This window comes from Haplochromis burtoni, unplaced genomic scaffold (assembly GCF_018398535.1).
Source record: "Haplochromis burtoni strain Fernald_Lab_line unplaced genomic scaffold, NCSU_Asbu1 Contig_44, whole genome shotgun sequence".
NCBI lineage: Eukaryota > Metazoa > Chordata > Actinopteri > Cichliformes > Cichlidae > Haplochromis > Haplochromis burtoni.
Genome location: NW_024582405.1, coordinates 2,816,135 through 2,834,734, shown reverse-complemented (window position 1 = coordinate 2,834,734; position 18,600 = coordinate 2,816,135). Strand labels below are relative to the sequence as shown.

Genomic DNA, 18,600 nt, shown 5'->3' with positions numbered 1-18,600 from the left:
TGACTTGAAACAATGTTAACCTCCGTATTCCCACTTTATTCTCAACATGAACAATAATAATTTATCTTAAAACAATGTTCTTAATGTCTAATACTCCTTTGTAAATGCCTCCACCTACAACAGCAAGCACCAAAAGCACTAAGGACCCACTGCCAAAGTGTAAAAGAATAGTAAAAGCCCTCTTTTTGAGACACTTTGTTAGCATGAATGCAGCAGCTTTGATTGGTTGGCCCATCTCTGATGGGGGTGGACACGCTGAAAGGTGATGGTGGCACTTCATCTGAAGTTTACTTGGAACACTGAAGAGGACACCTTTTCTCATACATGTTTCATTTTCATATTTGGAGGCTGTTTATAGGCTGACATGGTGCTTTGGGGTCACCCTGTGTAAAAGATATTCATGGCTATACACAAAAAACATTCACTTTGAACTCCTCATAGAAACATTAAAAAATATTTTCCATTTGTAAACACATCCCTCATTTAGTTCATTTTTATGCTAATTTGGCCAAAAATGATCTGAAGTCAGTAATGCTTATAATCTCTCTCTGTGTGTGTCTCAGGCGTTTGGCGGGAAATGATCTGACCTTCATCCCCAGAGGAGCGTTCACTGGCCTCTACAACCTCAAAGTGCTGTAAGTTCACACATATTTCCTCACTGGCATGATGCCTCAGCAAACATACACATTTTATGATTGTTATGTGAATATGTTCCTAAAAGAACATCCTGGTTAAACACTAAAAAAAACCATTTATTGGTTTTTGGTGTTTAACCTAGACTGTTTAATCCCATTATACTGTCTCTGCTGGGCTATTTTTACTGGGCTATTCTCTACCTGTATTAAGATCTGTTCCTTCAAACTTGATCTTGACCTTTAAACGTCCTTTGAATTTGTAAAGATTGGCCAAGATGCATCAGAGAGCTTTATTGTCATTGTGCAAGCAGTGAAACTTCACTGGAGACTTCACACATGTTCAAAGATAAATGGGACTGGAGTAAGATAAGAGCTGTATACGGTTTACATCGGGGTGCATAAAGCATCAGTGATAAAGGTGCGATCTAACAGATTACGATTGTTTAAAACTGATAAGGGTCCTCAGAAAGATAGCAACTCAACCCCACCCTCTCTACAACCCTCACCCACCTCCTACCCCCCAGACACACACACACACAAGCACGCACACAAACACTGGAATATTGTGTGGTATGTTTACTGGTGCTAATCATTCACAGAGACACTTTGAAGATTTCATGTGTGTCTCGGTTTAGTGCACAGTTTCTGCAGTTTGGAACAACACTTCTGTTCCCTGTTTACATTTTACACATTCGCTCATACCAACACATTATTCTGTTGTCTTTCATTCTTCTCTCTGTTCATTTCTGGGTCAGTTAATTTTCTATTTTATTGATCTGTAAACATTGGGACTGTTGAACTCCTGTTATTGCAGCACTTTATAGTACTGTCTTTATAATATTTCTAAAAGCTACAATCATACACATTATTAGTCTTGAAACTTGGTATTTGGTAAAGCATTTTTCTACTCGAACTGAGCACACAAAGGGCTTTTTAATTACAAGCCTCATTCACCCAATATCATACACATTCATGCAATTGTTTTTTTATGCCTATGCACCTTGACACACCCACTCACACGGATTAATCAGGGACAACTCAGGGGTCGATATCTTGTCCAAAAAGACTTTGACATGCTGGCTGAAGTAACTAGAGATTAAACATCTCACCTTCTGATTGAGAGACGTCCCGCTTTTCCTCCTGAGCCACAGCTGGCTGTGTTTTATGAATGGACGTTTCACATTTTTTGTTTTATTGTTAGACTTCATAAAATAATTGGGATTGACCAACACAGAAAGAAAGCAAGAAAATAAGTTTCCAGGTAACACAGAAACTTCTAAAAGATTTGCAAAACAAATTCTGTAATAAATGGAGTTCCACAGGGTTGTGCACTAGGGCCTATTATATTTTCATGGGCCAGTAACTTCTACAATCTAAAGAGTCATTTTGAGCTAATTTTTTTGTCCCCAAAATCTGTAGGGAGCCTCAAAATATATTTGACTCTTGTATTGAAGCCAACACAACATGTCAATATTACTATTAAGTATAAACATCTTTGTATTCATAGAATTATTTGGTACTTTACAGATATTTATCTGGTATTAAACTTTTTTAATACTTTACTTAGTATATAGTATACTTTAAATACTTTTTCATTTCATTAACATCATGTTTATTGTTGCACTTAATGGGTTTTGATCTAAAAGAACATAACCTATCAACATAAAAAAATATGCAAGCATATACAGGCCAAAACAGTATAAGCAGTCTATTTTTAGTCACTCTGCAACCAGGAGCATTGGCAGTGAAAGCTGCAGTTTTGAAAGGCATAGACAATATTTTAGATAACACAGAATACATGTTTGTTTTCTATGCAGATGACACCCAGGTATGTTTATCTATGAAGTCTGATTTATTACTTAATATACAAACATGTCTTGAAGAAAAGGAGGATATATCCTTTAACAAACCAATATTATAAACTAAAATATTTTTAAAGAAATCACAACACAACACAGACAAGTATAAAAATAGTTATTCACCACTTTTAATCTATTTCCTTAATTTCCAGACTTTATGCTAAGATTACTGGCTTCTGATTATCCTGTAGATATACATGCGACTCTAGTATTTCCCAAAATGTGGTCCTTGTAAACCATCTTTGTGTTGTTTTGTTGCGTTTAACACTTTTTGTTAAAGTTTTGATTGCGTTTTTACAGGATGCTTCAAAACAACCAGTTGAGATCTGTTCCTGCTGAAGCCTTCAACAACCTGCACAACCTGCAGTCACTGTGAGTCACATTTCACTTTGGGTTTTTTTAGTTTCGTGTATTATATTATGTTAATTCTTACTTTATAAATATACTGTGCCATTTTACTGACCACACATTTTATCTTTTATAAATACTGTGTATTATTTTAGTTTCTCTTAAATTTATTTGTGTGCTATAATCATTTGTCTTATGTAAACCTAATTTTGAATCTATGCTTAATATAACTATACCTTTAACCTAACTTTAACCCCAAGTTAAACTACACCCTCTGTCTTTGTGCTATTGATGTATCTTATGGGAACATTTGTTAAAACATGTTTTTAACATATTCCGAAGGCAACCTCTGTCCTGTTGTGCTCAGATCATCCTCTCTTTAATGATGTTCAACTGCTTCCATCAGGTCGTCGTTATAAAGTGCCTGCAGTGAAGACAAAGAGACATAGATTGTCTTTTGTACCTACTGCTATTATCATAGTTAATAACACTAAACCATAAGTGTTGTTGCCATTGCACATTGTACTTTTTTGATAAAAAATCTAGGTTGTTTTCTCAGGCTTATATTATATTATATTATTTTGGAGTGTGTATGTGATGTGTTGGTTGTCTGTTTGTTTGTTTGTACGGACATACTGCAAATCAATTTCCCGTTAGGGACAATAAAGTTACCAATAACCAATAATAAGTCCATGCGATATTAAAATGGCTTAATTTTCCTACAAAAAATGAATAATACACATATAGACACACTAATCCAGCAGTCCTCAACCCAAGTCGTTTGGTACCGGGCCGCGAGAGTTGAGGCTCGGGTGTGAAATTCATGGTTTTCAGAGTTTTTATCTGTTTTTATTGTTATTTCTTTATCGTTTTTATTGTTAACCCTTTAAACCCTAACCCATCACGGGTGACGGTTAGCATTTTCAGCAAGGGTGGGCAACTCCAGGCCTCGAGGGCCGGTGTCCTGCTGGTTTTAGATCTCACCCTGGGTCAACACACCTGAATCAAATGAGTAGTTCATTACCAGGCCTCTGGGGAACTTCAAGACATGTTGCGGAGGTAATTTAGCCATTTGAATCAGCTGTGTTAGATCAAGGACACATCTAAAACCTGCAGGACATCTACTCATAAGGCCTGGAGTTGTCTTCCCCTGGTTTAAAGGGTAAATTAGGTCAGGGTTTGAAGGGTTAACTCGGTTTCCCTGGGTCTTTGAATGCATTATGAAAAGAGATGGGCAGTAACGCGTAACGCGTTACTGTAATCCAATTACTTTTTTCAAGTAATGTAAGGGATTACTATTGCAAAAAAAAGGTAATTAGATTACTGTTACTTTCCCGTAAGCACGCCGCGTTACTGCATTACTAAAACTGTGATTTTTTTTGCAAGAGTGACAATGACGTAAGCGAGTGCGACATTCGTGGAAACAGCTGTGTGCAGATAAACAATGGATCATATATCGAGTGCGGGAGAGAGTATGAGCGTGCAGTGTTTAAAGCGTGGAAGTACTGACCTTACTTTGAGTTTGATTCCGTAAAAAGTGACAAAAACATTAGTGTCCGCTGTTCACTGCGTGGGAAGAAAACTTCTTTTTACAGCGAAAAAACCCTTAACTTCCAAGCAAGCACCGAGTGCGCTACGACGGAATGTGAAATTCATAGACAAACTCGCAGATTCTTCCACTGACTGCTGTGGCACATCTGCACCAGGGTAATCCTCTGCCTGCTATACAGGTGAAAATAGAGCAACAGGACCACTGAGTCTTTGATATTTTCTGCTGTGTTTCACTTGCATCTATTTGAAAGAGTGAGTGTAAACACAAAAAATTATTTTATTTTATGTGCTGGAATGTGCAGAAAATAGGTTTAAATGTTAAACAAATTTCTTCCAGTCAGAGAATGTTGCATATAATTGAATTTTTGCTTGATGCATAAAGTTAAAAGATTAAAACTAATAAAACAAGTTTTAAAAAGGGACCTTTCCATTTGATTACATTTTATATGATGGATCATGCAGAAAAAGTAGAATTGGGCTGAATGATTTCTTTATTACCTATTCAGGTTGTAAATCGTGTTTTTTAAAAGTAACTAAGTAACTAACAATTGATTACCTTTGAAAATAAGTAATCAGTAAAGTAACAGGATTACTTTTTGGGGGAAGTAGTCAGTAATTAGTTACTGATAACCTTTTTCAAGTAACTTGACCAACACTGGTGATGAATAAATCTTCCTTTTTTTGCTACCAGTACTGGTTTCATTTTGTTGTATTTATCCGCGACAGCTTAAAGGCATAAACCGGTCTGTAGCGCAAAAAAGGGAGCGCTGCACTAATCCCTTCGTTTCATTTTACTCTTTGGTGGAAAGGAATCTGTCTCACACACACGGCTCAGTATATTAATGTATGTAGTGCAGCGAGTGTGTTCTCTGAGCCTGATAACACACAGTAATTATACTGAAACTGTACCTCTCTCGCTGTGTGTGTGTGTGTGTGTGTGTTGGGGGGGAAGGATAAGGGGGGGGAAGGATAAGGGTATAAGAATGGAGACGTCTGAGTCTTTCTTTTGGTCTAAGGTCTCTCTCATTTATCTAATGGACAATTATGTGAAGTCCCATCCTTCTCTTCTCTCTCCATGTGAACAGAGGAACTACTGTTAGGATGAACATACAGTCAGCTCTCTCTTTATATCTACAGATCTTGCATGTTTATGTTGCACAGCCTGCAAAAGAGCTGTGAGTTTTCTGCCTGAACTCAAGACAGCAAAAGTCAGTAAAAGGGAACTGAATAATATTCAGTAACTTTTTTAAATTAATATTAAACTGGTCAATTAGTAAATTAAGACCAGACCCTTAGACATCTCTGTGCCAATATCTCAAATATCCCCACACCCAATCAGTCAATCACTGAGTTTAATCTGAGCATGTAGCATTAGCAGAATTATCATTTATCCTATATGCAACATCTATATCTGAATCAAACTTCCCTGATTCAGAGCACAAATCAACAGGTGTTAAAGGTAAAATGTTCCATATTGGGAAATATTACAACACTGTCTATCAGATTTTATTCATATTACGTATAAAAAACAGGAAAAGCTATACCAAGTATTTATGTATTATAATATTCAAATAAGTTGTATTTATATAGTGCTAAACACAACAAATGTTGCCTCAGCCCCTAAATTGTTGTGTAAAGAGGAAACCCCAACAATCAGATGACTCAGTTTATGAGCAAGCACTTGGCAACAGTGAGAAGGCAAAACTCCCTTTTAACAGGAAGAAATCTCTTACAGAACAATGGTTAAGAAGGAGCAGCCATCTGCAACCAGCTGGGGTGAGGGGAAGGAAACAGAACAAAAGACACACTGTGAAAGAGAGCCAGAATTTAAAATGAATTAGGTAATGATTAAACAGTGGTGTATAAACTCGTGAAGAGTGAAAACAGATGAGTGAAGAAGAAGTGGTCAGTGTCTATTGCAGCGTAACTAAGAGAGGGTTCAGGCTCACCTGATCCAGCTCTACCTAACAACCTCTCTTTGAGCAACACAGTTAAAAATCAAACATGGTGGTAAGACTGAACAAAATGTCTTGATGCTGTAACATGTGTATAGAAGTTAATTAACACATAAACAAGACACAAACAAATTAAAATGGACCTTTAAATGCTTCAGTTCAAATAATTAAGCAATTATTTTTGCGTCTTTGCATTGTTTAATACCATCCATCCATCCATCCATTCGCTTCCGCTTATCCTTTTCAGGGTCGCGGGGGGGGCTGGAGCCTATCCCAGCTGTCATAGGGCGAAAGGCGGGGTACACCCTGGACAGGTCGCCAGTCTGTCGCAGGGCTAACACATAGGGACAGACAACCATTCACACTCGCATTCACTCGCACATTCACACCTAGTGACAATTTAGATTAATCAATTAACCTATCCCCACAAGCTGCATGTCTTTGGACGTGCTTAATACCACTGCCTAACAAATGTTCAGTCACTCACGTATTAAGGCTTATTATTTTAATTTTCCTGCTTTTTGAGAGCTGTGCCTTTGTCCGACTCACAAAATCCACACAATCACATGAGTAATAAGTGTGGTCATTAAAATACTTTCATTTGACCTGAGAGCCGAGAGGCTGGTTGAGTGGTGCTTGAGCAGCCTGCCGATCATTCCTTTGCTGCTGGTCAAACACTTGATTTCTAATGTTCCTCTTGAACAGACAGTGAAGTGAAGCCTTCAGTTTTGCATTTTGAGTCTCTAAACATAGAGCTTTTATTGTGCATCTCAAAAAGTAGATGTTTTCTGTTATTATGTGAATAATTTAATAATAATTTAATCAGTAAAAAGAGTTATTAGTTCTAAAGTGTCTTAATTATGTAACTATAATGCCGCTTTAAGTTAAAAATTGCAGAAAGGATGGATGGGTTTTTTGTACTTTTTATTAAAAATGAGAAATTAGTATGTTATCTGCAGAGCAGAAGTCGAAGGTTCCATCACTAAATTTAGTCATTGTTTTTGTTTTGTTGTTGTTGTTGTTTTGTTTTGGGGTTTGTTTGTTTTTTACCATTTTTTTTAGTAACTGCACTTTTTTGTACTGTATGTTGTTAATTTCAAGAAAAAGAAAACTCTTCAATTTAAAAGGCTGTTTATTAATTTTTATGTTTCTACAGTTGATTCAGAAACGTTGCTAGATTTCTAAATACCTCCAAACAGAAAATTTAATTTTGGAGCCAACCCTAAATCTTGTCCCTAATTTATTGATTAAACCAATCTGGGAATCGTCCCAGTCTCTGGGGATAATGGCCAATAGTTTAAGATCTGATATCTGGAGCTAGCTAGCCATCCTTTCCTATGTGCAAATATTATAGGATCATCGGGTTTTGAAATTACCTCTCGTTTACTGGCAAAGAGCAAAAAACTTTTAGTACCAAAAATCTTACATTCTGCATATTATATACAGTTATGTGTTTGCACCAACCTGACTCATTGGCAATATGTATACAGAATTGCTCTGTGAAACTTTTTTTTTTCCGCCTGTCCCGTTTGGTTCTTTTGCCGTCATAAAAATTTTTGTCTAAAGGCAAAGAAAGATGCCCAACAGGTTTATTTTACCAAATGGACCATCCCGGCCTTGCTGTATTGGTCTATTTGATTTACCTTTGCTTTTATTGTTTATTTTATTTTATTTTCACTTGCTACACATGGGACAGACTTGACTGGGGGAAAGAAAAGGGAGAAAGAAAGAGGGAAAGAAAAACAGCAGGCAAGAGGAACGGTGATGAAGGGCAAAAAACAAAAACCAACAAAACAAACAGACAAAAAATACACATATCAATCACCTGGATCAACTGTTGAGAAAGAAAAAAGAGAGAGCAAGCAAAAAAAAAGAGCAATATAATAAACAACATCATCGCGATGATCTATGTGAATATAACAGTAAATATTGAATATTATTGTACAGCACGTAGGATCGACAGCGCACAGTGTGCTTTGAGGTAGGAGCCAAAATGGGTGTAGATTGTGTGCGTGAAACTGTGAAACTTCATAAATGCATTTACATATATATGTACACATAACTGTTTGCTTGAATGTACATTTAAAATCAGTGTGTATATCTCTTCATAGTCGACTGGACGCCAATCATATCTCTAGTGTTCCCGCTGGCTGTTTCTCCGGCCTGCGTTCACTCCGTCACCTCTGGCTGGATGATAACTCTCTGAGGGAGGTCCCAGTGGAGGCGCTGGGCGAGCTCCCTGCCCTGCAGGCCATGACACTTGCCCTCAACCACATCAGCCACATCCCCGACCATGCCTTCAGCAAGCTGGGCCGCCTGGTGGTGCTGTATGTATACACAACTTGGGTTATCCAGAGCAAACAAATAGAGTAGAATAGAGTAGAACACCTTATGTGACACTAGGGTTCCATTGTAGATGGTTGGAATGTGTACAGGACCGTCTTGGAGGACCAGTTAACTAATGGTGTTGGTAGTAGATTTGCTGTTAAACTAGGCTGGTTACCAATGAAAGGAGCTGGCTAAATCTGGTTTATTTATGAGTAAATCCAACAGTGGTTGTCCATAGCAAACATACCATACATTAGATTTAGGTAGATAGTTTATTAGTAGGCTATCTTACTCTGTTATTCTGTTATAATTGAGACATTTTTTAGCATAGATCCAGTAGCTGTAATCTCAGAAACTGATTTCTGAGATTTGTATATAAACATAAAGAATCTGTAGCAAAAGGGAGAAAAAGATTTTTCATGGTCAAATGGATTTCATTTATTTCCTGCTTGTAGTATGATTTTCATTTACCAATCAAGTTTAAGTCAAGCAAACACTCTGTGAGGAGATCAAAAGGAGAATCTCGTTTACCAAAATGAAATCTTGAAACAACAAAATCACAACAACGGTCACCTTGAGGCTGTTGTTGTTGTAATTTGGTGCGGTATAACCACCGACTACCATCTTACAACAGTTTAGCTTAAATTTGTTTTATCTTTTTAAAAATGTATCTATATATTTTAAAGTTGAAAATTTTGTAAATGAGTTAAATGATAAATAAAAATTCATTCTTTCCCATATATCTGCTTCAGATTCAGAAAAATGGTTGTGTATGGTGTAATTTAATTTAAACTCATTTCAAAAAGCTTAACTTAAGTTTACTGACCTTAAAACATCAGGATTTAAATCAGATCTATTCTTCATATGCAGGCTTACAGAAACTCTTTTCCACTTTTTGGGTAGTGTTTTTGTTTTTATCTGTGTGTGTTTTTGTTAGGAGCATTAAGTTCAACCGTGGAAGCGACTGTCCCCGTCCGTCTGTATTAGCTCCTTAATAACATGCAAGCTCTCTGTTTGTGTGATGGCATTCAGCGCGGCAGCATTGAAGTCTGCTGTCATTCCTTTTGTCCAATCGGTTTGAAGCTAATTTGCATGAAATTACCAAAAGAAAAAAACCTTCTTGAGAGACTCCTGGGCCCCTTTGAAAGAACGCACACACACACGCACACACACACAGTCTTTGTCTGCTTCATTAGTCCATCAGTCTCTCGCTCTCTCTCTCCCCAGGCATCTCAACAACAATAGGATCGTTTCCATGGGACCGAACTGCTTCCACGGACTCCACAGTTTGGAGACGCTGTGAGTTTCTGTGTGTGCGCTCGTGTGAGTGCGTGTGAGCAGGAGTTGGAGCAGTCAGGGTTGAGTTGGGGTCAGGGTGAAGGGTTAGGAGATGAGAGAGCCTTAATTTTTACATTTGTAGAGGATCCTTAATGGGATTTATGTTCAAAGAACCTGCACTGATTTGGAGGAATCTTTTTTCTTTCTTTTCAAGAGTTTCATCTTTAGCCTACCTTAGCACAAAGATATAAGGAAACAAAGAGAAAGTACCAGCAAAGCTCCAGAGAACGCCTTAAAGAGCAATGTTAGCACTGCTCTTTAGCGTACATATTTTATTTTGATGTGGTAAGGCAAGCTATGGTAAGACTGTAAAACTGCCGACAGTTCAGATCTGTGGCTTTGAAGAGAATAAACAGCTTGATGATCTTTTTTTGATAAGTTGGAGCCCACATCTAGTTTGAAAATTATGCACTCCATCCCTGCATTTATTTCAGTTTGCAAAGGCATTCAGTGGGCTGGACTGGATTACGGCAAATTCTGACTATCAGGAGAAAGTTTGAGATCCCTGCAGTAAGTAATAAATAAACGTTAAACGAAGAAAAAAAACAATTGATAAATCTGATACATTTATTTTTTTAATGTTGTTTTCTGTCATATATGTATATTCAGGCTCAATGTATATAATGGCACTTTACAGTGGCCCTGTGAGATCAACTGCACTGCAACACCAGCAAATAGAAAAAGGCTGCAAAAACACGTAAAACACAACGTGTTGACGTTTCTTCATGTTTGTTCTTGATTTCTTAGGTTGCAGTCTGTTTGATGAGCCGTCATATTTATTTTGTTCAACTTAGTAAACAATCCAAATTATAGACACCAAGGAGACAGGTCAGTCAGGCTGATGGAAAAAATAAAGAATCTGGAGCTTTCAGATAAACAATAAGATCCACACAATGGAAAACATCAATTTTCTTTCCTTTATCCAACTCAGGGTCATTGGAGGGCTCAAGAAACTCGAGAGCAAGAATTGATGATGAAGACAAAGATTGAGGGAGAAACTCAATAAAGACCGTGAGCAGGGTGGGAAAAGAACAAAGGAAGGAAGTAAAATCATGAAAGGCTGCTGACTTTCAAAATAAAGGCAGAAATTAACTAATACAGGGAGGAAGACTAAAAATAGGCTGTAAAAACCTCACCTTTATCACAGAAGTTAGACGCTTTTTTTAGATTTATATTCTATTTTGTCATAAACATATTTTTTACAACCAACTTGTCCAAAATCAAAACATCTATTTGTGTCATTTGTAGGTATATTATTAATATACAGTACAGTTTACTGATGGCTAGCAGCATCACGAGCTCCACATACAGCTGATTTTAAAAGATCTAAAAAATGGCGCGTGCTTGAACAGAAACACATGTGGGAATTTTCTGAGAAATGCTCACTCTTAAAATGATCATCAATCTTATTTTAACCATTTGCAATCCAAGCCAGTACACGCGTGGCGCTTTATGGAGAGATACCAGTTGTTTCTGCCGTCACCAGTAAGCATTTTACATGGAAATATTAAATGGAGACAGAGCAGATTAACCTGTGTGTGTGTGTGTGTTTATGTTGTGTGTGTGCGTATAATCTGAGGAATGTGTGTGTGGATAGAAATGTTTCTGTTTTCTCAGTCAACCAGAGAAGCAGGTTTAAACACACAAACATACACGGACTTCATTTGGAAATACTTCTGTGTGCGCTTAGCTGGCTCTGTGTGTGGCCTGGGCTGTATGCTAATCATAATTACTATTCATGCACACACACACTCATGGGCAGCATGTGTTTGTGTGTGTATGCGTGTTGGGAGGCTGTGTACCTGTATGATGAGCAATAATAAACCAGAGCAGAGACTCATGTTCATCTGAAGCTACAAACACAGACAGAGAGGGACCAGGAAAACGGATATGAGAGCAGAAAAAAATTAATGCAACCAAGCTCTGATCAGACCTAAAGGAAAACACATCTGACTTGTGGAAGAACATTCTTTCATGTTTCATGTAGGCCTCCTCCCTTTTGGCCAAATTAAGATTTTCTGGTTCCAGTAAGTGACGGAAACAGTGGTGAACAGAAGACCAAAATCCAGCTCTCAAAACATCTCCACACAAACCTTTGAGACTGTTTGTGGGTAACATGACCCAACCCACAAAAATAAAAACCACCATGCTGACTGACACCTGACAGTCAAGATAATGAGCCATAGCATGTTCTTAATTATTTTCAGTAGAGAAAGTAATATATGTCAATGAAAACCAAGTCTTAAGGGATCAGTTGGGTTTATTTCCACCTGCTGTATTTCCCATTCATTGGGTCTGTCTTTGAACTCTTCGAGTTCACTGGCTAAGGTTTATCACTCTGTGTGCAGAGCTCACCATTCCCACTGTAAAGGTGTTTATCCAAGAGCCAACCATTCCAGTACAGACTATCTAAAAATGATAATATCCAAAGCTTGTGTCGAGCATGGCTGATGTTCCTAAACCAGATTTGATAATGGTTGTCCATCCATCCATCCATCCATTTTTTTCCCATTTATTCATTGGGTTGGAGCTTATCCCAGTTGTCATAGGGCAGCAGATGTCCAAATCTTGAGCTGACTTTCATTAACAAAATTGTCCTAAATTAGAGTTAGCCTTAATGCCTATGATGACTCATAACCTCTCACAGGATTTTTAGCACAGCCTTTAGTCCAAGTTTTGACCGATCATATCCCAGATTAATATTTCCAACGTAATCGTTCTTGCCCCTGATGTTACGCTTCAAAACATCGAGAGTTAACATTACAAATTTGACTCAATATTTCCTGTTTAGAGGATAAATAGATTAGCTTACTAAGTGTAGCAAGCATTAGCAAGGCTGGGGCTAATCATGCTAACTGATGTGCATCTATAACGCTATAAATCAAAGTACAAAGTAATAAAAGAAAACACTTGTTACATGGACATGGAAGACACAATTATTCGGAGGCAGAATTTAAGCTAAAATGATATTTGATTACTATTTACTATTTAATGTAACACATTATTTGCTTAACTTCAAGGCAAAGGTTTATTAATTTTCCTATCTCTGTAAATACATTCATTACAAAAAACCGAATCAAAATCATTACATCAAAACTAAAATAATCTATGAGAGACAGAAACAAGAAGGCTTGATACAAACCCAGCCACAAATCCAAAAATCCTAACCTGATTGTAGATGTCTGAAAAATCTCTCATCCAATCCAAACGTCCAAGCTCCATCAATAATAACCTTGGAAAACAGAAAGCATACCAGTTATTGTTGTTCCTGATCGTCCCCCGGACACACACATGTACTCACACACTTAGAACCAGACGGAAGCAATTTCAATTTAATGGTATTTTTCACAATGTGGCAGCTTCATTCCACACACAGTGTGTATAATAGCCACCTGCATCCCAGAGATGGATGAGAGAACCTAATTGAAGCCATGTGTGGACTTGAAGAATGCTCTAGTCTCTGCTGGTGATGAAAGAAAAGAGCAAAAGAGGGAGGCACAGTTAAATGTTTCTTTAATAAACTCAAAAGACGGGAAAAAAAAGATTAAGCTAAACATCAAACTTGAAACACAAACATTTACGTGAAACACTTTTCTAATATAAAGCTGACATTCCCACAGCTTCTTAAAAACTGCTTTTTTGTAATAGAACTAACATAATTCCCAGTGTAGAGCTGGTTTTCTAAATGTGAAGCAGTTACCAGTCTGGAGATGAAATTTCCAGTTTAGATTATTGGTGTGACTTTGGTGCTATTTGCTTCCCAACATTCCTTGTTTAAAGTATATTATTCCCCAAGGGCAGGTGTTTACCATGCTATATTCCCAATCTAAAGGTTATCATTAAGAGTACAGAGTTATATATAAAGTGTATATACTTCTGTATACTTTACACTACAGATGGACCAATCCGATAATACGTATCGGTATCTGTCCGATACTGACGTAAATTACTGGATCGGATATTGGAGAGAAATAAAAAATTGTAATCCGATCCATTAAATAACAAAAAAGCACCTCACAAAATAACCGTAGCACGTGGCAGCAGTATGCCTCACGTGATAGAGCGGCTGTGTGTATTTGTAGCCTCACTACCAATCTGGCATTTCATTTCCGAGGAAGTGATCCCAGAGAGAAGTAAAGCAAATGTGTAAGTTCTTCTCTGAATGTTTGTAAACCATTCCCGAGTTAAGCTTAACAACCGATATATGGAACGACTGCCTCTCTCTCCCTCCCTCTCCTGCTGCTACTTCAATCATGAAACTGATCAATGATCAGCTGATCGGCTTTTCTGTCACGAGTCCATCTCTCTTGCTTGTCTATCGCCCACTTCGCTCCAGAAAGAGGAAACCAGCGGCTGAACAACAGCATCACCTTTAAGCTTGATAATCTGTTGTTAGAATTTATTTAATATTACTTTGTACACCAGGATCCTTTTCTACATACAGTGGGGCAAAAAAGTATTTAGTCAGCCACTGATTGTGCAAGTTCCCCCACTTAAAATGATGACAGAGGTCAGTAATTTGCACCAGAGGTACACTTCAACTGTGAGAGACAGAATGTGAAAAAAAAATCCATGAATCCACATGGTAGGATTTGTAAAGAATTTATTTGTGGTTTTTGCTGGGAGTTTTAGAACCCTATTAGTTAGGTTGCTTAATATTTCTGCTAAGTACTCTTTAAAATACCAGAATAGGGAGGATGGTGCAGGTTTAAGTTTATTAGATTGATCAGTTTTGCTGAACTATGAAATATTTTGGGGGCAGTGTATTTTTTGCATACAGGTATAACAGAATAGCTTTAGTGGGTTTTTTTAACTTGAGTATGAACTTATACAAAAAGCAGCAAGATATTTAAAAAACAGTTTTATTGATTAAAAAACACTATATCGGATACATATCGGTATCAGCAGATATCCAAATTTATGATATCGTTATCGGTATCGGACATGAAAAAGTGGTATCGTGCCATCTCTACTTTACACTATACTCTCAATTTGAGATTTATCAATACTAATATGGGATTTATGTTCAAATTGAGAGTCCACAATTCTCAGTACAGAGATTGTATTTCTAGCCTAGACTTTGCCATTGCCAGTATAACTGGTGCTTCCTGCTACTGGTGACAAATCCAATTATTTTTCTAATTGAAACAAACATTATTCTAATTTATAAACATTTTATTGTCAGAAATATTACAGAAATATTAGTTTTCTTCTTTACTGATGTGAAAGGTAATTAATTCAACAAAGTTCAGCAGAACTTTTTAGCACCTTGGCATTTACACACCAAGGTGCGCTGCAGAAGACGCTACATAAGGAAATCTCTCTTTTTCTTCCTCAGAGATCTGAACTTCAACAGCCTGGTGGAGTTTCCCACAGCCATACGATCACTCAGCCACCTCAAGGAGCTGTGAGTCTCAACTGAGTGATTGAAAAAGGCATCTGTTTATCCACAGCAGAGATGGCTAGCTCAGGTTCTCCGGTTTAGCAAATGTTAGCATATGAGGCAAGATGTGGACAGCATCTTATGCTTGACTGTTTACATATTTGATGAAAAAGAAAAAAGGACAAAATCAATTAAAAAAAATTCCCTGAAAGTTAGTTCAATCAATCACGACTGTCATCAAAATAACGAGAAGGGCGAGGGAAGCTTCCCAGTAATCACGATGAAATGAAGGAAGGAACTTTTATAATAACACATGGTGGAAACTAATTTCCTTTATCTTCCTGTTTAGCGGATTCCATAGCAACAACATCCAGTCTATCCCAGAGCACGCCTTCACTGGGAACCCTTTACTGAACACCATGTAGGTACAACTAATAACAGATTCAACAGATTACAATATTTTTTACTTCCTGGTTCCAAAATTAATGAGGATAAAATCAATAATCTGCTAAATTCATCTATTATTTTTTATATCCTTAAGATAGTGACAGTCATGAATGATGATCCTTCTTCTTACTCCGTTGTCACCTTGATAAAAACTTTGCTGATGAGTTTTGTTGAACTAAACAGGATGTTTATGCTCGGTGATAATTATTAGTGATAATAACTTTTTTTAAAAAGATCATGAAACATGTTTTATTATGTTTTAGGGTGGGGCATGCAGAGCCCCTCGGTTTCTCAGTTCGATCCCCTGTTGTATGAGAAATCAAAAAGCTACAATAGCATGGTGGCTGTCTCCATGTTTATATCCAGCATCTTAAGTAATTTTGCTAACCTCTGTTTAACACTTGTTAGCTTCTCACTGTAGCCTGAGATGAAAAACATGTTTTTGTGGACGTTTTGCAGATTTTTTTATGACAACCCAATTCACTCTGTCGGACGCTCGGCCTTCCAGAACCTACCAGAGCTTCGCATGCTGTGAGAAACACTCAAATTCAACACACAAATAACACAGCACAGCACTTTTATAGATTTAACTAAACCTGTTAAGTGCTTCAGTATGTTTTGGGATTTTTCTGCCTGACAAACAATAGAATAGAGACATTTTTACTTCTGCCTAATCAAGATCAGAGACATAAATAAGTCTCAAAGCAATGAGTCACTTAAAACTACTGAATCTTTTCTAAATATTCTTGAATCCCAATTTAGATTGAACTGTAAGGACCTTCACCTTCACACCAGAAACTCCTTCCAGCCATTCAAAGAGGAGGCTGGCATAACATAAAGTCCTCGAACTTTATGAACCGATAATATTCATAAAGGTCCAAATGATCATTTCTAGACAAACAGGCGTAAACTAAAAGTGAAACTGATATCAAGGAGCAATTTTTTAAACATGTCTACATAAATATGGGAACTTTCTTCTATTATTAGAAGTAAAAAAAAAAGGAGCAGGGAATTTTACCCCAAAAAAACAAACAAGAAAGCAACAGGTATTTTAGACATCTGTCCAAAACATCTGCAAAACTACATTTATATTGTTACTTATTAGGCAAAAACAAACTGAATTCCAAATTTAAGCCAACACACTGCACTTGAAAGCATAACATTCAACAAATTAAAATATATATTTTTTCTGTTCAGGAATGCAAGTAAAGTATTTAAATACTTTAAATATTTAAGCAAGTATTTAAGAATTACCAAGCTTGTTCATACAGGCTGATTAACCGATTACAGAAACATAAAACGTGATTTCAGTAATTACCAATACTGTGCATTTAGGATAGCTATGGCATATCCTTCCATTGGGTGGTGCGCTAATAAATTTATTAATCACTGTACATCTTCTGTTCGATTGATGGATGTTCATTAAACATGAATAAAGTTCCAAATAAGATGAGGCAATAATGCCCATGACCCAAATTTCTGTCTAACAATCTTGTCACAGATATGTATATTATCAGTATTACATCATTTCTGCTCTGGATTTCCAGTCAACACGTTAAGGATGTGAGATAGTTGTTTCTTTTTTATTTCTTTCAACACGGCACCTGAAGACATTTTGCTGGACCCTTCATGCAGCATCACAAGTCCTTAAGTTATCTTTATTTCAGGAAAACAAATTACATTTTTCTGATTTTGTATTAGGAATATATCATTAGTAAAATCTTTCAAAACCAAGCTGTAAATGCACCCCATTCACGCTCCAAGCCCAGTTTCAGTAGTGCCACAGAGATATACTCTGAAGGTAGAGCGTGGCAGCAGCTATTACAAAGTTAGCCACCTCTTGTAGGACCATCAAGGATGATCAAAATGCCCGCTGGCCTTTCACAGGCCCTTAGTATGGTAGAGGTATCTTCCATTGCCTCAGAAGTTTCAGCTCTGCATCAAAGCATAATGGCATGACAACATAAGATGCTGGACCAAAATGTCTTACATCTGGATGTATGGATGGCATAAAGCAGTAGCTGTGGAGTCAAAGAGATGTCCATCTGTCCTTTCCTTCAGCCACTAAAGACAGGTTCAGTGGTTTCCAATGAACATATCCATAAACTGAGTTTAAATACCATCCAAAGCAATGGCCGACTGTAGCAGAAGGAGAGCACCAAGACTGAAAGGCAAGGTTTACAAGATGGTAGTGAGATCTGCTGTGATGTTTGGTTTGGAGACGGTGGCACTGGAAAAAAAGACAGGAGGCCAAGCTGGTGGTGACAGAACTATTGAAGTGAAGGAGGACATGCAGAGGGTGGTGTGGCTGAGGAGGATGGGGGGTTTGGGTGAGAGTGGGTTAAGTGATTCCCTGTGGTGACCCCTGAAGGGAGCAGCTGAAAGAAGAAGAAGCAGCACTGATAAACTGAAGTTGAAGCTTCTGTCTTTGAACCTCACAGATCCGCCCCATGACAGATCCAAGTGTTGACAGCTTTAGATGAGAAATATCAAGTAATCGCTGAGCATATATGACATGCAGACTCAACCTCCCTGTTGCCCTTTTGTTCAGTGCAGATGTTAATTACGCAAATAATGAAACGCAGTAAATCATTTTCTGCTTCTCTTAGCTTAAACGCTCTTTCCGTGTCCAACTCTCAGATCTCTGAATGGAGCTGCAGATCTCACTGAGTTTCCAGATCTGACGGGAACCAAAAGCCTGGAGAGCCTGTAAGTGACACGCACACGCACACACACACACACACACACACACACAC

The 18,600-nt window shown here is 37.5% G+C and overlaps 1 protein-coding gene across 2 annotated transcripts in view; it reads left to right on the top strand.

Moving 5' to 3' along the window:
• Positions 1-18,600, top strand: part of LOC102312898 (leucine-rich repeat-containing G-protein coupled receptor 5) — a 47,808-nt gene that overhangs the window by 15,368 nt on the left and 13,840 nt on the right. For both annotated transcript variants that reach the window (XM_005921107.2, XM_005921106.2), the window contains exons 3-10: positions 564-635; positions 2,795-2,866; positions 8,460-8,675; positions 9,904-9,975; positions 15,353-15,421; positions 15,747-15,818; positions 16,304-16,375; positions 18,485-18,553. In XM_005921107.2, coding sequence (XP_005921169.1) covers positions 564-635; positions 2,795-2,866; positions 8,460-8,675; positions 9,904-9,975; positions 15,353-15,421; positions 15,747-15,818; positions 16,304-16,375; positions 18,485-18,553 — 714 coding nt within the window. The remainder of the gene's footprint in view (positions 1-563; positions 636-2,794; positions 2,867-8,459; positions 8,676-9,903; positions 9,976-15,352; positions 15,422-15,746; positions 15,819-16,303; positions 16,376-18,484; positions 18,554-18,600) is intronic.